This window comes from Gopherus flavomarginatus, chromosome 5, assembly GCF_025201925.1.
Source record: "Gopherus flavomarginatus isolate rGopFla2 chromosome 5, rGopFla2.mat.asm, whole genome shotgun sequence".
NCBI lineage: Eukaryota > Metazoa > Chordata > Testudines > Testudinidae > Gopherus > Gopherus flavomarginatus.
In genome coordinates, this window is record NC_066621.1 from 50,047,872 (window position 1) to 50,072,451 (window position 24,580).

Consider the following 24,580-nt stretch of genomic DNA (forward strand, 5'->3'; position numbering starts at 1 on the left):
ACTGTGGTGGAGAGAAAAACAAAGTTTGCAATTAGAGCTGCAGGAGTTTGAGCCTCACTTCCCAGACAATAAGTGAGACTGCCAAGTATGGTGCATCTCTGCAAAGAACTCAAACCTGAGCAGATCAGCTATTACAATTATTTCTTCAATAAATTACTTTCATAAAGTGCCTTTTCTTTAACAAAATACTCCAAAGTATGCTGAGTACTCACTATAAGCTTCTGTTACTAGTCAGCCTTCTATAAGCCATTTCACCATCTTCCAACTCTCCTCAGTTTTATATTTGCATCACCTTCAAAGAGCTGGATGGCTAATTCAGGGTTCTATAGAACATGCAGCTATGCTGCATAAAACTAGTTCTTACTCTTTCACAGTGCATAGGGAGGTTGCTTTACATATCCTGTGCAAGAAAAGTCAAATACTTCTCCTTGTGGCATTCTCTTTGTTGGAGCCCTAAAATCACCCATCCTTCGTATGTCTCAGAGCCCCAAATTGCAATGGTCTTTCTTCCACTGTCCAGAGAGGAAACTGAAAGAGACATTATACCTCACTCACATAAGAGAAGGAACTCACTCCCTGTGTAGCAATCTCAGCTCCTGACAGACCAGGAAACAAGAGTGTGGAATGGGATTCTAACCTGGACATTGCAGAACGCTGCCCATGCACCAAGACAGTCCCAGGTGCTGGATTTTTTATATTACATTGCAAGGCAATAGCCTGTTCCACGTGTTGAGCAAATGGAACACAAGAAAAAAATAGATGCAAGAGAGTCTGTTGGAGTTTAATGGTGAATCAACAATAGGTTCTCGCAGGGCTGCAAGCCCCACCCTAAAAGACATAATACCCTCAAATATAAATTCAATAATTCTGGGAGTTGCACAGCTGTTTAAGACTAAAGAAGAACCAACACTAAAGATTTTCATTTGCAAACCAGTTTTCCTTAAGTCACACCTTGACAAGTTTAACTGGACTTATTTTCCCTCTTTATGTCCAATAGTTTGCCAGTGTATATTTGAAGAAAAGAGAATAGCGGAGAGAAGGAGAAGAGAATAAGAATGACAACAAAAGCCAATGTTTAACCCCTACCTCCACAGCAAAAAAACAAAAAAAACCCTAATCTTTACCTACTGTAAGACCTCTGCCCAGTTTTGCTCTGGCATGCAACTTTTGCCCACAAAAAGAGTGCAGCAATACACTAAAAGTAAACATATTTGGAAGATAAAAACTGCCATTTGCCACATAAATGGTCCAATTTTTTCCAACAGAAACAGAGCCAAAAAAAAAAACAAAAAAGTTTTAAATCAGGCTGTTTAAATCAGTTTGCCTAAAATAAACCATCCCTTATTACATGCCACTCCCTCCTTATGCTGAAGGATTTAGGAAGCCTGTATTGCCATGATCTGACAAGAGGTAATCCAATAAGCCATACATCCTCTCTCTCTCCTGGAGAAGGACACAGCTGCTTTGACCTCTCCACCAAGGCCTTATGTCCCCAACTCACTTTTGCAACAGCGCAGCCAGCTGTGCTGATGCAGCAAGCTTTAGACCAGGGGTCGGCAACCTTTCAGAAGTGGTGAGCCCAGTCTTCACTTATTCACTCTAATTTAAGGTTTCGCATGCAGGTAATACATTTTAATGTTTTTAGAAGGTCTCTTTCTATAAGCCTATAATATATAACTAAATAAGGATGTTTAAATGTTTAGGAAGCTTCATTTAAAATTAAATTAAAATGCAGAGCCCCCCGGACCTGTGGCCAGGACCCGGGCAGTGTGAGTGCCACCAAAAATCAGCTCACGTGCCGCCTTTGGCACTCGTGCCATAGGTTGCCTACCCCTGCGTTAGACACTCCCTTAAACAGGGCTGTAGTAAGAACAACATGCAGATACCCACATTCTGAAGGTTTCTTGTGCCACGAGAAAATCTTAATAGAATGTCTTACTTCTCTTCATCCTCACTTTCCACCTTCTATCGCCACTGGTCTAGTCCTGTTTAAACCTGGTGGGTTTCCCAGGCAAAACTCTCACTTGCCTGGTCTAATCTGGCTCTAGAGCTACCAGCTCCATTTGCCCTCTCTCCACCCCCAACAGAAACATTTACAGAACAAAAACAGCTGCTTCAGGATAAACCTACAGGGCTACATTTCACAATACACTAGAGAGCTGTGAAACACTGTAGCTGAGCGCAGTACACTTAGTTCTGTAACCAGTGTATCAAATCATTGCCTCTCATTACCTGGTGGCATAGGAATAATAAAGATAAAGCAACAAACACTAGAATGTTTAGAAGTGGTGAAGAGAAAGTTCTCAGAATGGAGGCCAGGTTGAATGAACTTATCTGCACCCAGCAATTGCAGGCATCTTCTGAGAATGGATCTTACATACTGTAACGGGGTTCTCAAACTTTATTGCACCGTGATCCCCTTCTGACAATAAAAAGTACTACCTGACCCCGGGAGGGGGGGACCGAGTCCCTTCTCCCCAGGCAGGGGGGAGCGCAAAGCTGAAGCTCCAGGGCTTCAGCCCCAGGTGGGGGCCTGTAACCTGAGCCCCGCCACCCAGTGCTAAAGCCCTCAGGTTTCATCTTCAGCCCCAGGCCCCAGCAAGTCCAACACCAGCCCTGGCGACCCCCTTAAAACGGGGTCCTGACCCGCAGTTTGAGAACCGCTGCTGTACAATATGTTGCAGCACACCAGGAGGAAGGGAATAAATTAACAGTTTCTATTTCTGTACGTTTCATAAAAGATCTTCCCCTTACCTTACAGTAGAGAGTGGGCTTGTTTTGGGAGTTAAGACTCATACAGCCACATAGCAATGTTTCTGGGAACATAAGGCAGTGGATACGGTTAAACACTGCACATCCCAGTTTCGCTTCCCCAAGTCACATGACCAGTGGACTACCACTACCTGGTGCACAAAGGAGAGACCTGGGATGGAGGGGGGTTCTTTACCATTGTTCTTCTAGAATCAGGTGCACTTAACAAGATTTCACTGCACATATAAAAGCAGCATCAATCAACAGGCAAAAAAAAATGTTTTGTGCACCAGGTCTGCTTCTTTTTTTACATCTGCCCAGTCACACTGCATCTGATCCTACAGCCTTCCATCTGGACAGAGGGAATCAATTCCTGTGCCTAATACACACCATATTCTCAGTTTACCAGCTAGATGTCTTAATACCAACAGAAAGACCAGTGAGTGGAGACAATTAGAAGTAGAGACTTTTGCTGGATATCCTCATAGGTGGTGACAGAGCAAAGCAGAGATGGTGATGATGCCAGACTAGATGATCATGTTGGTATAGTCTAAGAGTCTAATATTGCAGTGTTTAGGTGCCTTGCTTTATTCACTCAGCAGCAGAACAATTTGTTGCACACATTAAGAACTGAATGCTAATCTAATTTAAGATTAAAAAAAGATTGAAATGCCATGCAAACTGCTGCTCCAGTCCAAAAATACTAATCAGTTTACAAAGCCTAAATCTTAGACTGGTGCTATACATTTCTGGATACTGTGGCAGAGCTTATGTCAAATATAGCCATTTCACTATCACTTTACAAAAAAGTGCCCACTTTTAAAACTTCAATATTTGGTCATATATTAAACAAAGTTTTTCCATTCATTGGAAGCCAGTTTAACAATCTGACAATGGATGCTATACTATCACTATCAGAAACTGTCACTTCCAGCAAGAGAGTCATCAGCAGCAGGCAGCTCAAATGCTTAGTAATTAAAAGTTGTATATATCTATACTGAGTAGTGCAGCTAAGCTGGATTTTGCAGACTTGCTCACCTCAGCAAACTGCACATATAAAATACATAAATAGAGTCATATGTAGGGTAAAATTTAAGTTTCCTGTCCTAGATACTTTTTCTCTGTACTTACCTGCGGTTATGTAGTTTCATAATAAGAGTGAATACTCACACCACTGTCAGACTGTTTTATTCTTACTACGTATGCTGCGGCAATCCCCAAGATCACATGCTAACTGAAACAGGATTATATATCCTGGAAAAATATTTCAAAACTAGCTAAAAATCAACCACCAGCAACAGGCAAGAGAACTCATAAGCAACACGTGAACATGTGCATTTCTATCCCAACACTGAACAAGTACGTTGGCTGCAAGAATGAGACTTCCTCCAGCTACATTTTTAACAGAACTGTTGTAGACAAGAAAACAGCAAACAGGATATGTGCAGGAGGTATTCTGCACACATGTTACCAACTTGTTTCGGTAAGGGAGAGATTCTGGAGCTTTGGGAAGGAAAGAAAGGAAGGACAGCTTCAAGCCTAGAGCTTTACATATTGACAAGACAGACAAAAAGGTTAACAAGCAGAAGAGAGTGACAAGATTACGCTTTGAAAAGCTGTTGGCTTAGGCAAGTAGCCCTGCAGGAAATATAGACTTTAAGCAGGTTAACTTATTTCTTATTGCTTCTGTGTTTAAAAAACCCCACACATTCTCAGTATGCATAAATCAAGATGTCATTGGCATTGGAAACACAAACCCAGCTTAACTCCATAGCTACAAGGCTTTTGTTAATCCCCCACTAACATTCCCACCAGGGTCTACAGCTTTCCTTTGCTCCTATTGCAAGGCATCTTGGTTTTATACTACACAAGGAAAGACCACCAAATTCTCCTATTAGATATTCACTTATGAATCTTTCCCTCATGGGTATGACGACAAGAACTGAAGTCACCCAAGGTTATTATTACGGGATACAACTACTGAATCCATGTGTAAAGATATTGCGTTATAAATTCCTGCCACAGTTCTCATCATTTTGGGTACTAACACAAGTGTAGTTTAAAATACACCAACACAAAATATCCACATTAAATTGGTCTGATCTGCAAAAAAAGATTTAAGTTTTATTTATATATCAGATTTGTTCATTCATCAATTATGCCTTTTAAGAGATTTCCATGTGCAGACAGGATTTACACAACAGTGTTCAGTACACATTCATTTTTAGGGGGAGGATTGTGGTAAATAACCGCTAAACATCTTTAAAATAAGGCTGTTCCTTCAAATAAAATATTTAGGTCCCTTGACCAGGTGTATTAAGTAACAAGCAATACAAACAGCATGCTGGAGAGGTAAATCAGAGTGATGGCAATCAACAACTCTGATCTGGTAAAAGTTTCTGTCTTGGCATTAGCACATAAGCTAGAAATCAAGGAGAGAGGTTTTCACACCCTTTTGACAAGATATGTAATGAATACACCCTTAGTATTAAATCCTCAGGAAAGGTACAAACAAGTCATTGGCACAAGTTATCCGAGAAAAAAAGCCACTGAACCTTTCTTCACATTTCATCTCCTGGATATGTAAAACTATTTTCAAACGCTTGCAGAGATGTTAGTCGCAACTTCACATGAGCTTCTTAAATCCCCCTTTGCAAATGTCTAACTCCCAGAAGGAAAAGCATGGACGGAAGCAAAGTGATTTGACAAAGTAGATGGCTTTTCATGACAAAGGCCCATATGAGTTGCTACCTGAGGTCTGGTGCATTTCTTATGAGAAGGTACCTGACATCCTTGTACGTACAAGAATTGTGGCACAAGAGATACAGGGCTTTACATTGTCTTACATTTTACTAAACAAGTGCAAACCCTGTATGAACACACTTAAATCTGTTTACACCTGGTTATCAACTCATCTTAATATAGTAATTTATTGCGCAGGAGAAGGGAAGGCAAGGAAAGTTGTAGATTTAAAAAAACAAAAGTGTGCAGTGAGGAAAGAATTCTAAGGAAAAGAAAGAGTCATCTTTAATAGCTAAACACAACCCAATTATCTTATGTGGTCCTGTTTGAGGCAATCTCTGGCTGATTAGTTGTTTGAGCTAGCCTTGTCATCTACAAGAAAACTATTAAGTCCTATGCCTACCCCAATTCAGTCAATTGAATTTCATTTGGTAGTGCAAGAGTGTCATATATACATGTATGCAGTGTTATGTAGCAGTGTTGGTATCAGGATATTAGAGAGAGACAAGGTGGGTGAAATAATATATTTTATTGGATCAACTTTTGTTGATATGAGAGAGAAGCTTTCGAGCCACACAGGGCTCTCCTGATCTGAAGAAGAGCTCTGTGTGGCTCAAAAGCTTGTCTCTCTCATCAACAGGATTTGATCCAATAAAATATATTATCTTACCTACCTTGCCTCTCACATATACACACGAACACTTTAAAATACTTTTGTATCTTTCCTACATAATAAGTTTTTCCAACATTAATATAATCAGTGGAATGAAATTATATTTGGCCTGCTCAGTGAGGATTGGCCAATAACTTCATAGCTTTTCAAAACATGTAGATGTCTTTTATGTTTCTGAGTCAATGCTTATTCTTTATATACACTAACATACTTGCTACGGCATGCAACTAACAGTTAAAAGTAAGACAGCTACTACATTTCCTTTCCCTAAAAGCCTCTCCTCACCACCCACTTGGGGGCAGGGAGTCAGAACTTACACTTCAGTGTTAAAATGAGGTGAGCCCTAATAGTGATAAGTTATTTTTAACAAAAGCATCCCCAGCCCAGGATCTCATCATTTAACTGGATCTTTCTGGATGTAGATTCAGCCCCATCCAGGGATTATAAACAAACATTCAAGAGTACAGAGGTTATGATTAAACAAAAAGAAATGCTGACTGATACCAAACACTTCAAATTCAGATATAAAAGTCTACTAAAATCTGATCTTGTGAACCATCAGTTCAGCATACAAGCCAGAAGCAGTATGTGAGCCGACAGTACATAAACTGTCCAGAAAGAAATACAGAATGAAGTGGAGAGGACCCAGGTCAACATGCCATCTCAAGAAGTGTTGCAGTCAACCCAGGGGAATTCTATATTAGACCTTATCCTAACAGATTAAAAAAAACTGATCGCAGAACTAAAAGTTAATGGTAGCTTAGGTACAAGTGATCACTACTTGTCACATTTAATATGTGCAAGCAGAATCAAGCCCAGACCAATAATATAAAAGGTGCTTTAATAGGACCAACAATTATGAGCCAAATCATCTGGGAGGAAAAAGTTATCAAAAAAACAAGTAAATGATAATGAGAATAATTTAAAACCACCTTACTAGATGACCAAAAAGCCACAGCCCCACAACAGAAAAAGAAGACTATGCTCCTTAAAAAACAAAAACCTAGTTTAGAGCGGAAGTAAAGGCAGCTGTAAAAAATAAAATAATGTACAACAAATGGAAGAAAGGGGAAGTTGATAGTAATGAGTATAAATCAGAAGTTAGGAATTGTAGAAAATTGATACAGGAAGCCAAGGGACACAAGAATAAATCTATGGCTAGTAGCATTAAGGACAATAAGAAGGTGTTTTTTAAAATATATTAGGAACAAAAAGATATGTGACAATGGCATTGCTCCATTACTAGATGGAAAAGATAGAATTATCAATGACAATGCATAAGAGCCAGAAATGTTTAATAAATAGTTCTCTTCTGTATTTGGGGATAGAACAGCTAATGTAGCTCATTGGATGGCAATAACATTCTTTCTATACCACTAATCTCTGGAGAATGTTAAAACAGAAGGTACTAAAATCAGATAATTTGCATCCAAGAGTTTGAGAAGGGATGGCTGAAGAGCTTGCTGGACTGCTAATGTGGTACCTCTCTGGAGGTGTTACAATCTGAGTGAATGTATCTAATCTCCCCACACTGTTCTTAGTTCCAGGCCCACAACCATACTTAAACTTAGTACAGTAAGATCTCCCAAAGATATTGCAGGAAATTGCCACAGCTGTCACAATGGAAACAACTTAAGTTTAAATACCACAGTGATTAAGTGTCAGAAGAGTCTGGGATATTTGTTCGATCTCCAGAAAGTCCAACTGGATCTGGTCATGAGGCTGGGGGTGTTTTAAACAGACAATTCTGTCCATTCCCTTCCCCCAGTATCATGAAACCATTACAAGTATTGGCATATGCTCTTTGACAGACAAGGTCTCAAAGTTGTGACAACTTTGGGGACCAGTAAATATTAGGAGCACAGGCTGATCCTGGCATCTTTATAGACTAAGCTGCTGTAATTTACCTTACTTACAACGTGGGTGGGGATGAAACATGACAACAGGAGAGCTGACACATGGCTCCATAATAGAGACACTATCAGAAGTTCACACCATCTGAAAAAGCATGGAAGGAGGGATATTTGTTTCTTAAGCCTCCAGTATGAAGACCTCAAGGAAGCGCAAATGCTTAGAGAGTGACAGATAGCACCAAGTTAAAACTTGGAGCAGATACATGAAATTGCCATTTTTTAAAACTTCCAGATAATAAATTAAATGAACTAGTGCACTTACTACTGTAAAAGTAGTAAAAATATTTCAGCTTGCAACTAAATTGGAGGAGAGGCTATTCTCAAACAGGAAGAAAGGATATTTCAATATATTTTAGACAGCTGCCTGAAACATAGGGCCAGACATACTGAAAAAGACCAACGGTCCACCGAGTCCAATATCCTGCCTCTGACAATGGCAATGATGGACTGATTCAGAAGGCAGCATAAACTTCTGCAGGGGAAATTTCTTGCTGGCTCTGGCAGATCTGCTTATGCTTTGACACATGAGGACAGAAAACACTTGCCATTTTTATCCTAGTGAGCACAAATGTAGAGAACACTCTGGTTAATATGATCTAATCTTTACAGAATTATACTAAGCAAGTTGCTTTAGTGGTATTATACAACTTTCAGTTCCACAGGTTTATTAAGTATCACATTTCATTAGTGTTACATCCTTGCAGCTCTTTTATTTAATCAGCTACACCATTGTTCTTGTATTATAGTAACAGTAAGCTGGAGCACAGACTAGTCTCGAACATTTATTTAGGATTCTTCCTTCTTTACCCTTTTCTTTTGATCTTGCTAGCGTGCTTCCACATCGTGAAGAGAAGCAAGCATTTAGCTGAAACTTGAAGTCATATAATCTGTTTAACTGTAAGCGGAGCATAATGGAGAAATGCCCTCTGTCCTATTTCCATTGCCACTGATCTCTCTTCTGACACAGGAACTAAATATCCAGCTTTACAGGTTGTGTGAAGAACTGTTGCCCTGACTAGGTTCTCTCCCCTATGAGAACTTGCCTTCAGTGGCCAAATTGCTGTTTCCCCCCCTCCCTTAAAAAATAAAACTAAGGTTTTTTTTAAAACTCTTTCTGTGCTGCTACTGAACGGTTAAAAGTCAAAATGACAAGTGTAACTCCTGCAGAAGAGGCTGTTTCAAGAATGGGGAAACTTCCAGGAGTCCAATTGCCCAAAATGTGTGAACAATCTCTGGCAAGAACATTTAATAAGACCAAGTCTATTCTTCATTCACTAGGGAGAGCTCGTGTGGCTCACTAATTTAACAATCCTCAACAGTACTAAAACCAATGCGTCACTGCCAAGGCATCACATGCCTTCCTTACAGAGTGTGCTATGGCAAGAGAAGCAGCCTCAGCTTCTTGTATTCCAGAATAAAGTGGGCGGAATACTACTAACAAGGATGTTTAAAAACTGCATTCAGTAAACAAGCTTCACAGCTTCCTCATCTTGTTAACTAGGGAATGGATACAGTACACTGCAGAAAAGGATACAAGGTAATACACTAGTTCAGTGGTCCCCAAACTTTAACAACCCATGAACCCCTTTCACTAAAATTTGAAATCTCATGAATCTCCTCCTAAAAATGAATATTTCCAGAGATTTCAGTTTAAATCTCCTCAGTGTGATGCTAACATCCACTCACCTCCCACTGAAGCAAAACAGCACTCCAGAGAAAATGACTTAGTATCGAATTACTGAGGCACCTAAATGCTGCTACAATGACTACCTCCTGGTTCCGGCTGGTTTGGCGCGCAAACATCTTGTCTTCCACCAGGGCCAGGTGCCCCACGAGGGACAAATTAGCCTGGACCACTCCCCACGTACAGCGTGGCCCCTGCTCTCTCTGCCCCTCATACCACCCAACTTCCCATCTGCCTAAGACAGGGGTCCAAGCTGCCTCCCTGCCCACGATGAGGCTCAGGCAGCTGGCCTCTGCTGGACAGGGTCTGGGCTGCCAGCTCCACACTCCGTGGGGCTCGGGCTGCTGGTCCCCACTGACTGCTGGGGCTCAGGCTGCCAGCCTCAGCTGCCTAGCCCCGCGCTGCATGGGGCTTGGGCAGTGGCGCCTCCGGTGACCAGGGCTCAGCTGCCCACTCAGTGCTCCACAGGACTCAGGCTATCTGCTCTGCAACTGGGTCACACCTGCTGCCTCCCATGTCCAGGGTCCTCTGGCCCCCGTTAAGGAAATTTTTCTGGCAACCCCCCTGTAACACCGTACAAACCCCCAGGGGTTCGCAAACCCGTTTGGGAACCACTGCACTAGTTTAGTTTAATCACTAGCATTTCACTTTGAGACCTGGATTAAAATTCTGCCTTTGATCAACAACAGCCCCAGCATACACAGACCTGGCAAAGGAGAGTTCAGATTTGCTTAATGCAGCTGTTTAAAAATCCCACTATTTTGTTAATTTTACACTTCCAATCTCAATGTCCCTGGGCATCCAATGATTCTTGTAGACAGTCTGTCAGTGACTGATGCCACAAGCTTCCCATATTGCAAAGCCACACAGACCACAAAAACTAGAGCTGATCCAAACTGCCGCTTCCTGAAACTTGTCCTGGACAGGCTTTGATTCAATCAAAAGCTCCCAAACCTCTATCTTCCCCCAGATTCATTACATTCCTGTTTTTGCTAGGAAAACTTGCTTCAGATCCATTTATGATTTTTTACTCACTCACATGACTAACATCCAGTTATCACCATATTTACAGTTTTGCCACAGAATGATTATAACAAGGACTTGAGGTCATCTCTTTGTTATCCACTGTGAGATAACTAGCCTACCCCCAATAATACTAATCAGGGGCTCTCTCCAGTAGCCCGCTAAGCTAATAGGAAAGATACATGATTCGGCAACCAGCAAAGAGAATCAGCTCATTACGTTTTGTTTGAATGTGTTAACTGTTTGTACTATTCACTGCAAACAGCTTAAAATAATGCACGACCTTCTTCTAGTATTTGCCATATGTCCAGATGCTATGGAAATTGGAAAGCGGAAGTCATGAAGAATTACAGCCTACTAATGAATCTGCCCAGGTGTACCCATTGAAGGCCGGGGTCTGGGGAGGTCATTTGTAGGAGCTAAACCTAAATTAACAAGTACCTGCATCCTCATACTCTGCTCTCAGTCAGAGGAAAATACTGCTAACTGCTTTTTAAGAGTTTATTTACTTATTGTACGTGACACCCAGATGGAAGCTTGAAAGATTTTTCTTCAGTTACTTATCAGCTAGTGGAAATATAGTCCATGCTTAAAATGAACCGAAGTGATAGTGGCTCTGTTTACGCACTATTGATGTCAGAACAGTTCTAGGAATAGGGGGTTTTCAGTAAACACAGTGCCAGTAAACTGAAGACAGAACTTCATTTCTGCTTAAATCCAGACATCTTAAAATGCATCATTATGTATGATGAACATATGCCATGTTAGACAGAAAAAGGATTCAGAAAAAAGGGATCAAAGTGATAGCAAGCATTTTCAATATACACTGAGGGCCACAATCATCCCAGATTTACACCCTGCAGTGTTGTCAGAGGGGTTGCAGCACAGTGAAGAAAAAGCGGGGATTTTCATCGAAATCTAACAGATACAGGGTGGATCAAAGTTTGACCCCCAGAGTGCGTGAAAAGCACAGTTCCCCCCTCAAGTATGTTTAATTCAATTTTAAGGATATCTGTTTACATGTTCACATGCTTCTGTAAATGTTTTGTAAGAATGAGAATCCCTGTGCTGTGCCCTCTACAGAAAGCAAACAGGGAAGAAACTTAAAGGAGGGCCAAGTATGGCTGGATAAAAGCAGTACTGAAAGTACTGGGTAGGAAAAAAGTAAAAACAGCTTCAGACACACTCTGACTCTCTTTACAGGAAGCATTAATTCACTTATGTGCAGAGTAGTGCAGCTGCAGTGACAAGAGGAGGAAGCAATTTATCAATAATCGAAGCTCAACACAGCATGCAAAGTCATTGATGTCTCAGAAGCACAGTAGCGGACACCAAGCTTTTCCTGATATCCCTAATATAGTAATTGTTGAATTGCCTCGATACCATCAAACTGCATCTTAACCCAAGATCTTAGCATAATGGCTAATTTCCAACACTGGAAACTTGGGGGGGGGGAAGACATGGTGACCACTTTCCATCTGATCAATAAAATGGCTAATATCAAACTTGATATGCAGTTCTGCAGTGAGAGTGTCAGCCATGAGGCTAACCCAAAGTATCTTGGCATTATACTGGACTAGAATTTGACCTTTCAACACCACCTCAGGAACACCGCAATAAGGTCAGGTCTCATGTCACGCTTATCAGAAACTGGCCAGAACACCATGGGGCTTCAGTCCATGGGCCCTACAAACTGCAAGTATATATTCTGTGGCTGAATATTGTGCTCAAGTGTGGTCTCACAGCAGTTACACTCAATTCCTTGATACTCAACTCAACAATGTTGTGTGCACAGTGTCAGGGACGATCACATCTGGCTCCCAGTTCTATCGCACATCCAGCCTCCACAGATTAGAAGAGCTGCCAGACATCTTGCTTTCTCAGCCATGTCAAGGCAAACATGAGGATCCCATTGCACGAGGACCTGCAGAACCTGCCAAAGACAAGATTAAAATCCCACAACCCTTTATGGAACTGCATCAAGGCCCTTACACTCAACTTCAATGCTGAAGCTCAATGGAGAGCCACATGGAGCATTCTGACTGCTCAAAACAAACAGCTTGTCATTGACCCTGCCGAGGAAACGCGGGTCTTGCTTTATGTGAGAAAGACTAGTGCAGATTGAATCACATCAGGACATCTCGTGGGAGATGTGGACAAACCCTGTTTAAATGGAAAATGAGGCAAACACCAGTATGTGACTGATCACCAGGCACAAACAAACAATGGAGCACATCATATCTGAGTTATTTCACTGGCGAACTGAAGGACATTGCCGCAGCAGTGACCTGGTGAATGCGATGGCTATCAAATCTAGACATAAATTTGTAATGGTTGCTATTTACCCCAGCCATACAAAAGAAGCAGCAGCAGCTGAATTATTAGTCTCTTTCCCATGCCTTCACTCGCCAGAAAAGATGCAAAATCCGACTGTGACAATCTTGATTAACTTTCAGTTCTATTATCTGTTTCCTTCAAGCAAAACTATATTTAGTTTCACTTTAATAGAGTCCAGAGATATGTAGAGTGTCCAGTGACACGTACAAAGTTTATTTGGGTGCAAAGAGCATAGATTTAACATGTCCTTAGGTATTATATGTATGAATGGGAAGTGCAGGTCTGTGTTTTATGAGTCTATTTTCAACTCTCTCCAAATAGGAGAAACAGCTCATGAAACCCTGATTTTGCAGAGATTATACAAAAGGGAAACACCTGTTGTGAGGTCAGTTAAAAACCAAAATGAGCATATATTCATGCAGCTGAGAGAGGTTCTACCAAAGCTTTGTGAGGGGGAAAAAAAGTCACCTTATAAAAGAAGAAGGTTTCCCTAACTAAAGAGGAATGAGGGCAAACAAGTTAGCCTTTTTATTGTCAGCTGATGGAAATGCTGGTACTGCCATGTACAGAACTGAGGGTAGAAATGTAATATTTTATTTTATCTATATTGGTGGGGAGGGGGAGGACATTCTGTTGTAATTAGTTAGCTTCAAGGAATCCTCAAACTTAAAATGCTTCCTTACACAAATGCCTGTTCTGCACAGGCCAGGAGTATATTGCTTTTAACCTTAATCTGTTCACTTGTATTGGGTAGCAGCCAACCTGAACGCAAAGCATGCCACATACTTCTTCACTGTTCCTAGCTATATGCTGTATTCCTTACATTTAATGCATCCTGTGCAAGCACAGACAAAATTAAATCTAGTACAGTTGAAAATTAGCATATTTGATTCTTATTGGCTTGTAAAGCCAGAAGTAGGTAGAAGTGTTGCAACTTAAGTGTTCTTTGGACACCTTTAGTCTCTAGTTATTAGCGATTTAAAGAGTAGTTCAGTGTTAAGACCTCTCCCCATAATAGTAGTCTGTATATGCTACTGAAGTTCATTTTCAATTAGACATTACCTCAAGAATACACAGCTTTTTAATAAAGAACTCCTGCATTCTCATAAGTCTTCTTACAGTGCTGAAGTTAGTAGTATGCAATTCTGGTTTTGTTAACTAGCTTCAGACTCTACAAAGTAGCAATGCTACCACTCCACAATTTTACAACTCGCAGGACGTTACAGCCTTCCACATAGTGGCCTGAAGAAGGAAGAGAAAGTCGGTCAGAAGCCTCTAGTGGAAGGGAAGGTTTGCCACTTCATTTTTACTTAAAATACATTGACCTTATCCAGGTAAAGGTAAGATCATGGAACCCTTCTACACTAGAGGACTGAATCTCTGCACAAGGTTGAACATTGCAGCTGAGATTCTCTTTGATAGATTCTTCTTCACATGGATTAGTGTCCACACTGAACAGCTATTTGTGTAGACTAATGCACTGTGTCCACATGTAGCACTTGCTCCAACCTGTACATTGTGCTACTTATCCCATAATTCCAGTAATAGGTATTTGTGGTAGCAGGCATGTGCTAGGCAGTAAATTGTATGTACTGTGTATACATATTACTGTACATATATAATTTTTTATACAGTTGCATGTGAAATTTTATATATAGGTGTCAAAGTTATGTTGGATTAAACCAATGAAGTAACCAAATGATTACGTCCAATAGCTCTCCCCACTGTGAACATACCATGAAGAGTAAGGGCTTTCCCCCTCAATTGCATTCAAAACACAGAAAGCCACAAGTTGACCACAGAGTGCTTAAGTAAACTGTTCCTGGAGTCTTATATGAGCACTGCTGACTTCAGGTGCCCATGCTCTAAGATAAGAGGCTTGGTTTATATTCTATAACGTCTCTGTATTTTGTTGAACCATTTCCTCTTCTCATCACCCTCTAAAAGTCAGATACAGGAGCAATGGGAGGACAGCCCTCCAAGCAGGCTAAATATTCTCCACTCCCACACCACATGCAGTAATGCCCCAGGAGATGTACAAGAACTAGGGGAGAGAGGTCTGAGTAGTGGTTACTGAAATACCATGGATATGTAGGACTGAGGATTTAAACCAGGGTGTACAGTGCCTTCTTCAGATATAATAAGTCTGGGAGATACAGCCAAGGCAGCCACTTCACTGCCATGCCATTTCAACCCACAGTAAGGCACAAATTCATTTGTTGCTGTGAAATTACCATGTGTACATACGTATTTTGTCCAGGAGCTAAAGATCCACTGGCCACAAAATATTATTGTAAAGTTTTACTGGATAACGTTAATTGTAGAATAAAAACCACACAATTAAATAGTTACTTTTAATAAGCTGTTGTGTGCTGCGTTCCTCTGTGGGGGAGAGAGAGAAGCAAAGGGTAGAGAGTCAGAATAAGAGCAAAAGCAAGACCAGCTTAGTATCACCTATCCTGTATACATCCAGGAATTGGTGGGAAGAAGTTGTGACAGCTTGGTGAGAAGATCAAAAGAAGCCTCGGAGCTACAATGTTATCCTGCTTGCAGTGAAACAGTTCCAACTGAAGCAGTCTGGACAAATGCATTCAGACTTACTCAGAGGTTCTACAGTCTTACTGGTACTGGAAATACCTTGTAAAACCATCTGGACACAGTATTGGGACATTGCAGTTTACCAGTATTCTAGAGGACCATACATGGTACTGGGAATGTCACAGTTCTCTACTGTGGATGGAATATGGATAAATGGTCAACAGAAAACAATATCCACGCAAGTTTAAGGACAGCATGTGATTGCAGCAAACTGACTTAGGCTGCAAGGTCTTTCACGTGGTAAAAGATGACAGAACAAAGAAAAATTAGACAAGGAAACATTATAGCTTCTTTTTAATGAAACAATTTTCACTCATTTTTCTCTCTCCACCTCAGTCCTTCCATAAAGCAGTAATTTGTAGTTAACAGGTAGTTGTTGGCAAACTGGTTTTTTCTTTAAATGTCTATGTAACATAAAGCTGCTCTGCATATTCAAAGTCATTCTTCCGTGGGCACAGATGTTACAATTTATTTATCAGAACCCAGTATTTAAAGAGTAATCAAGGCTTGTGAGATTTACAACTTCATTTTCAAAACAGGTTTTGTCCTTTACAATAAGAGTTTTAAATTCAAATTAAAAAGGTTTCACAACTGAAGGAACAATACCTTTGTTGCTACTTTAAATTGAGTGTTACAAATACAGCCAAAATCTTTAACAGCAAATCAATCCTCTTTCAAAATGAAATACTAAGTGTATAGCCTAGATTCCCATCAGATGTCAATGAACACCACCATCCAAGCATCTGTGGTCTCCAATCAAAGCCATGGTACATATTTTCTATGTACAATGGGAATACTTTTAGCCTTCTCTCTTCTATTTATAAAGATCCAAGATATTGCACAACCTATTGTTCTATTCTTTCCAGACACAACTCCCATTGTAACTAATAGGAGTTGCACATATATACCAAAGAGAACACACCCTTCAATCAGTAACATTGTTATGGCAATGTTCAGGAGAAAGATAAGGCATTTTCCAAGGGAAAGGAGAGACTTGAGATTTATTTGGGTCTTAAACTGACATGTGATTGTATGTATGCCAATAGCTCAGTTATGCAGCTTTTCCCTCTAGAACTTCAACAGTTTTAAGGCATTTGAGAGAACAACAATTAACCAAACTGATCACAGTGAAGCTCTGGTGTGTGGCCAGCCAAGCTTACTGTTACTTGCCTAATCTTTGACAAATTCATCATTGTTTATAGGCTCCAGTTTCTATTTCTGTATTAAGTGCTCTGCGGCAATGTGAGACACTTAGGCTGCTGCCCTCTGTGGTATGATTAGAACTTCCCCTTCCCCCACTTCCCAACACAACACTCAACTGTACAGGACCTTTAAGGAATAAAGAGGTCTAAGTGCAATAAATGTGAGATGAGCTGGAATAGTAGGAAGCTAGAACATGGTTAGCTGCTGCTGCCTAATTTATATTTTAAACAAAGAATTTTCATTTGCCTTTGAAGCCAGTTTCTATGATGATACAAAGTTTTTTAACATGTAGAGCACTTTCCACTCCAGAGCATTCAAGAAAAAATATGATTGTCAACATGAGGAAACAAATGTTCTTAGGAGTACTAACACATTTAACACAGTATAAGAGTTTATTGAGAAGGAATTGTACTCTTTCCATATTAGTCTCATGGATACACAGGGACTTTAGAAAACAGACTGATGAGGCTTAATATGCAGAAGTGAGAGGAAATTCATTCAAAAAACTGTGGTGTTCCAGGGGGCAACATTTTGTTCTTCCCTCTTTGTGCAAGTTTTTCCACAGCGCCTCCCTTCGCTTACAAGAGATTGCAAAGAATTGCAATTTTAGCTGAAGCTAAGGCAGACACATTTATTCAAAGCTCTGCTGTAATGAACCGAATACCATAAGCTTCTTTTTCAGTAAACAGAGGAGTGTTTTCACTTAGACACACATAGTGCTGCTGATGGAAGCACCCATATGGACAGATTGAGGCCTGGTTTACACTAGGAAATTAGGTCTGTAGAACTACCTTGCATAGGGGTTGAAAAATCCATCCTCCTGAGCAACACAGTTAAACCAACCTAACACCTGGCATAGACAGCAGTAGGTCATTTTCCCCCTCAACCTAGTTACCACCTCTGAGGAAGGTGGAGAACCTACACTGATGGAAGAACCCCTCCTGTTGGCATAGATAGTGTCTTCACTGAAGTGCTGCAGCAGTGCTGCTGTAGCAGTTTGTGTAGCCAAACCCTAAGAGGTGGTTGTCTTCCCCTCTCTCCCCCTCGCCCACATACCCACTGTTTTCCTACTCCTTATTATCCATAAAGTCCACACAAACAAAACTGCAACAAACTTTGAAACAAAGAATGTGTCTCCAGAGTACAGTTAGCTCAAATTAGCACACTCAGATTAGGGGAATTGTGGTTACTCTAACTTGAGCTATGTTAGCTTCATTTCCAAACAACATGAGTTACACACAGTGATTTGATTAGCAGCACAGAATCACTGGACTATCTTCTGATGACATGTTGTAACTCAAGTTATTGCATCCCCACTGCATTCCTAGCTCAAGCTTCAGCAGCACTGAGCTTTGCTGGCTAGCTACCTTGAGCTTAAAGCAGTTTTCTCGAACTATAGATTTGTGTGTGGGGAAAGGAGTCAAGTTAATATTTGAGTTATAACTTGATCTTACTGTGCTGTGAAGACACACCCTGTGACAATGCAAAAAATTGCAATGTACACAAGGTTTGGACATTAAACAGAAGTATCAGGTAACAGCAAAGAACAAACATGTAATCCACAGACAAACCAGGACCAATGAAAATTAATGTAGGCAAAGAGACGTTCTCCATTCCAACATGAGTTTCACCCATCTTGGAAAGATTACATGTACACAGTGGCAGCAGTAGTACATAGCACACTTCCAACAACCATAAAATATGAATGATGAGAAAATTTACATTCTAATACAATGAAAGGCTAGTAACATCATAAAGTTTGGTTCTTGGCTAATTTATGATATAGTTTGTACAAAATGGATGTGAAAGAACCATCTTAAGCCATCTAAGTCTTCTGCTTAAGTATTGGGATAAGCTTTTTTTTTTTTAAATGAAGCTTCCTTTCACTTAAAGAAACGTGAGTATTGTTGTGGAGAGTTTAGATTTGTTTATATAAAGTAAATATGGTAGGCTCTAGTTGCAATAGTAGTTGCTAAAAACACAATCAAAAGAAACCCAATTACACCAATATCTTCATTATTAGTAACTAAAAACAGTATTTCCTTATAACCTGCCAGATGTCAGCTTTCCAATGCATATCACACAAAAAGGCCTTGTATGTCTCAAACACTATACTTCTATTAATTAATTTGTTGTAGGAAAGCCATACTAACAATCTACCCAGAAAATGCACAGGAGTTCATGCCTATTAGCTTATTAGTCAACATTACAGTTAATACTAGTTACAGATGTCTTGACAACTGGATCTAGAGTTGGATATATCCAAAGAATTTGTCTTCTTAATAAAAGAGCAGGGCAGACAAATGCTGTCAGTTTAAGAAAAAAGAAGTAGAAGAACTGGGTAGTTTTTCCATGTAAAAAATTTACTACTTGACCTAGCAACACAGATAGGCTGTGATCCCATTTTCTAGTGCTGTCACACTATGGAGGATGCAACACAGGTATAAAACATCACACTAAGGATCAAACTACTGTACAAAACCAACTAACTTAACACCAAGTGTCACTGAATCATAAACTTACCGGCCACCTGACTCTGCAACACAATTATTCAGTTCACCCAAGTACAGGTCATCAGCAAAATTCTTGCAATAAGCTATCAAATCTCTTTCTCTAGGACACTAATAATATATCAGGTCACTCCATTCTACTGTACATGTGTCTCTCTGGTGAAGATTTTTACACATAAAACCAGCAGCAAATCGCTTTCTACCTTCTGTCTCTGTGTAATTAGCACGATTAATCCCATACTATCCAAGTCCCTCGGCACAGAACTGATTTGATTTTAATCTATGCTGAGGTGTCTTCCTCCACTCCCCAGCAAGCCATTCAGATCAGATCTTGGCAAACTCCTAGGTCAGAGCTAAAGTTCTGCTGCAGAAATAGCAGTCTCACTACACTGATAGAAATGTGTTGAGACATGCAATGTCTCCCTTTTTTACATCCAAAAAAGGAAAGAAATTAGTTGCTCTTATACAGATTAATTTGCAGAACAGGGAAAGTTCTTTTCTGCATCTCTCCTACCCTGTAAACCAGTAAACAACCTCCACATAACAATCAATAGACAAGGGACCCAAAAATAACCCCAAACATTTTACAAACTTGACACAGTGTAGCCCTATAAGCACATTCTAATACAGTATTTCTCCTCTCAATGTCACTGCAGGAGACCACACATACTGTCTTTTCAGCCCTGAACAACTGATTAGTCATGTATTTCTCTTGTCCCTTAGCAGGAGTCCCATACTATTTCACTGTTTTTCATGCTTCCCAACCTGGGTAGCCAATGCTTTTCAATACGATAGAGTCCCTTACCACCCTAATACTCACCTCTGTTCACCAACTGCCACCTTTGAAGTGTAACCAACAGTCTCTATGATACATTACATTTTAAGGCCACTATCAGACAGCACCACATAGCTCAGGGAAAAGTTAAGAGGCTTTCACTCTGATGTTTTTCCACTAATTCCTGTGTTTTCCATATCCCCTTGTATTCCTGTGCACTTCAAACTAGGCCATATAGTTCCCATGTCACCCAAAGCTACCCCATGTCAGGGTATTTCTTGCCACTCAGGGACCAGCTGCTGGCCACCAGCTGCTTAGAGGCACCTCCTCACCCCAGGTAAGAGGGAGAATTCCTTGCCACTCTTACTATCACCTGCATTCACAGACAGGCAAGAAATCCCCATGCCTCTCCACACACACCTGGCCCTAGCACCTGCCCCTCCCGAGCCAGACTAGTTGAGGAGAAATTTGCAAGGGACCCATCACTCTGGTGCTGACACAAGAGCCTGCCTCCACTGGACAGAGCAAGACGATTCCCCACCTAGGACCACCTGCACTTCACACCCAGCCTCAGGCCAGCACCCGCCAGTTGCACCCCCCACAGCCATGCCCCCAGCTGCACCCCCGCGACCCCCAGTTCCCCGCAGCGCCACTCACCCCATGAGCCAGTCCATGGCTCTCCCGGGTGCCTCCTGCTCCGCCGCCTGCTCCGCTGCTGCGCCGCCCGCTGGGCGCGGGGCCGGGGAGGAGCCGGGGCGGGAGGCGGGCGGGCTCCTGCGTCCTGCCCGAGCTCACCACCCGCTCCGGCCTCTGGGGCTGCGCATGGGGCTCCCCGCCGGCGGGGCTGGCTCCCGCTCCCGCCCCCACTTGGCCCCTCCTCTCCTTCTCCCCCCCGCGGGCGGCTCGGCCAGGCTCACGCTCCTGCCGCCAGGCTGCGCCGGGTCCCCCTAGCCTCAGACACACTCCCAGGGAGGCCGGAAGTAAACACACAGGCCCCGCCCCTTGCTACTGCTAACCCGGAAGTGTGCTGCGACCCACGGCACTACGGGAAATGTAGTGCACGCCTGCTAGTGCTGAGGCTGCTGCTGTACGGAGTGTGCCAGGCAGGGTGTCTCGTCTGCAACCAGAAGCCCCCCCCAGTCTGGACTGGTGCATAACTGTTATTCCATTTATAAGAGGAGTAGCCCTATTAGTCTGTATCCACAAAAACAATGAGGAGTCTGGTGGCACCTTAAAACTAACAGATTTATTTGGCCATAAGCTTTCGTGGGTAATTTACCCACAAAAGCTTATGCCCAAATAAATCAGTTAGTCTTTAAGGTGCCACTGGACTCCTCATTGTTTTTGTCATTTCATTGGCTTCCTGTTTAATAATTGCATGGGGCCACCACTGTGATGGGGTTTTACTTTATTCCTGATTTGTCCATTAGGAGATTAGTATATCTAAGAGCTGGGTATCATTATTTATTAAATTATTTACTATCGCTTACAGGTATTTTAATTACACTGCTCTACCGCCAAAATGTTTGTTTCATAATAAATTTTATTTGTATAACCCTTTTGCTGATTTTTAAAGTGTTACATAAACAGGACGGGTGAAATATTATCATGTAAAGCAACCATAAACACATGAAAAGACCTAGGTTTACAATTTATGATTAAAACTCTACTATCTACACAATATACATAGACATAAAATGTAAAAATTTAAATATCTTAGAAACAGTAGCCAATCATATTTTTAATTGTCATATTTGAATTCAGCACATCAAAACACATAATAAATATCACATTTTATCTCTGAAGCAGATGACTTCTCAAAAATTGTAGACCAGTGTTTTTTATGATAGTTATATTGTTAGTTATATTGCTAGTAGAAGGCACTGTGGCCTAGCTGCTCAAACCCAGTGCTGGGAGCTGGGACTCTTGAGTTCTGGTTAGTGGGGGAGGGGTCACCTTGCCCCCTAAGAAAAGGCTAGCTGCACTTCCTGTAGAGCAGTGGTTTTCAAACTTTTTTTCTGGCAACCCAGTTGAAGAAAATTGTTGATGCCCGTGACCCAACGGAGCTGGGGATGAGGGGTTTGGGGTGTGGGAGGGAGCTCTGGGCTGGGACAGGGAGTTAGGATACAGGAGGGGGTCAAAGCTCTGGGCTGGGGGTGCAGGCTCTAGGATGGGGCCGGGGATGAGGGGTGGTGGAGGCTCAGGGCTGGAGCAGGGATTGGGGTGCAGGTTTACCTCCGATGGCTCCTGGTCAGGGTGCAGAGGCAGGCTTCCTGCCTGTCCTGGCTCCGTGGACCACGCTGCAGCCCAGAAGTGTCCAGCAGGTCTGGCTTCTAGGCAGTGGCGTGCAAGCCCACAGGCACTGCCCCTGCAGTTCCCATTTGACTGGTTCCCAGCCAATGTGATTGTGGAGTCAGTGCTCAGTGTGGTGGCAGTGCACAGAGCCTCATGGCCCCCCTGCCTACAAGCCAGACCTGCTATTGGCCATTTCTAGGGCACAGCACGGTGTCAGAACAGGTAGGGACTACTAGTTTTTACTTGCCGGACACCAGGGTTCCTGGGTGCTGAGCAAGGGGACCTAGTGCCTTGCAGGGGACCTAGTGCCAGTACTGGGTCATGACCTGAATTTTGAAAACCACTGCTATAGAGCTGTGGCTCTCAACTTTCCAAACTACTCCTTTCAGGAGTCTGATTTGTCTTACGTACGCCAAGTTTCACCTCACTTAAAAACTACTTACAAAAATCAGACATAATCAAAAGTGTCACAGCACACAAGAACTCAGAAATTGCTGACTTTCTCATTTTTACCATATAATTAGAAAATAACTCATGGGAATAAAAATATTGTACTTACATTTTAGTGTATAATATATAGCGCAATATAAACAAGTTGTATGACATTTTAGTTTATACTGACTTTACTAGTTCTTTTTATGTAGCTTGTTGTAAAACTAGGCAAAAATCTAGATTAGTTAATGTGCCCCAGGGGTACACTGACCCCGGTTGAGAACCACTGCATAGAATATGTAAGACATCCCTATTACCCGAAATTGAGCCAGCTAGTAAGCATAGGGAGGATTAATGACCTACCAGAGTTTGGCAGAAAGCAGCACATTTATTATACTGATAGCTAAGCTCAAAAGAAGTGGTGTGGGGGGGTCACACTCACACTCGCATACTCACACTCTCAGGACAGGCAAGGCACTGGAGATGTCAAGATCCTTCAAGGTAAGTATCCCACAGCGCAGCGATGGATGGTACAATGAAGGTAAGTCTTCTCGAGGCACGATGAAATGCAACGCGGTGAACCTCTGGCCAGAGGATCCGGGCAAAAGGCCTTCACGGGAGGTACAAGCTTGTGAGTGCCGCCTGAGCACATGACCCCTTCCCCTTCTAAGGACCTGCTCTTCATGGCCTGCAACTAGAGATGGCTTGGCTGCATCTGGTTGGTCACACTGCACCTAGGGCAGTGTCCATGCATTGGGCATGTGATTGCTGCCTAATCAGAGTGCCAGACACCTTGTCTACCTGGGAGCTCTTCTGATCTTCCAGCTGCTCAAGCAGCCCATTCATCCCACAAGCATTTCAGGAGGGAGGCGGAGGGAGAAAGCCACTGCATGGGTATTCAAAGGGGGAGAGGAGACAAAGGGGAGGGGGAGGGAAAGGTGGAGAGACCTTTTGAACATACAGCTTATACAGATCACTGCAGCTCCTACAACAATCCCAAGGACCGGGGTTACATGTGCTCACAGACAAAATGCGGTTGAGGGACTGATGAATGTATTCATTTGTTTTCCACATTTCCTATAACCAAGAAAGAAAAGTGTTTGCTCTAAATATTTATACTTGGTTTTTGAAAAATATACTGATGATGGTCCAGTGCTTACACACATGCTTATATTTAGTCATGGGCATAAGACCTTGTGTGATCAAGGCCTGCATTAATAGGCCCTGCATAATACTCAACTGCAAAAATTGTGAAGAGTTGGAGGCGTTTGCTTTTTTAAACATCTGTCATTTAATGCAGGTTTATCCATTGCAAAGGCCACAAAATTTCTCTTCAGAAGAATTTCTGTGAACTCCAGCAGGAAATAATCTCTGGCTACAGTAAATTAGCAGTAGCCAGTCTAAGAATGAGTAAGCTAGGGAAAGAATCCAAACCATCCCTTCAGAACGGCGTCAGAATTTTAACAAAGGACTCCAAGGTACCACTAGGAATTCTATTCCCAGCACTGGCTCTGACTTTTATGTGACCCTAAACAGATCACTGGGATTCACATTTTCAATAGTATCCATTGATTACTGGATGCCAAATTTGGGACACCTGTGGCCTGATTTTCAAAGCTGCTGAGGAGAACCCACTAAATCTAG

General features: G+C 41.8%; 2 protein-coding genes across 7 annotated transcripts in view; one reads left to right on the top strand and one right to left on the bottom strand.

The window, feature by feature from the left end:
- Positions 1-21,174, bottom strand: part of MOB2 (MOB kinase activator 2) — a 160,192-nt gene extending 139,018 nt beyond the window's left edge. For 3 of the 5 annotated variants that reach the window (XM_050953754.1, XM_050953753.1, XM_050953755.1), the window contains exon 1: positions 20,867-21,174. In XM_050953754.1, coding sequence (XP_050809711.1) covers positions 20,867-20,883 — 17 coding nt within the window. In that variant the 5' untranslated portion in view covers positions 20,884-21,174. The remainder of the gene's footprint in view (positions 1-20,866) is intronic. The other 2 variants (XM_050953758.1, XM_050953759.1) reach the window with 1 other exon arrangement.
- Positions 1-24,580, top strand: part of LSP1 (lymphocyte specific protein 1) — a 512,003-nt gene that overhangs the window by 14,929 nt on the left and 472,494 nt on the right. The window lies entirely within an intron of this gene.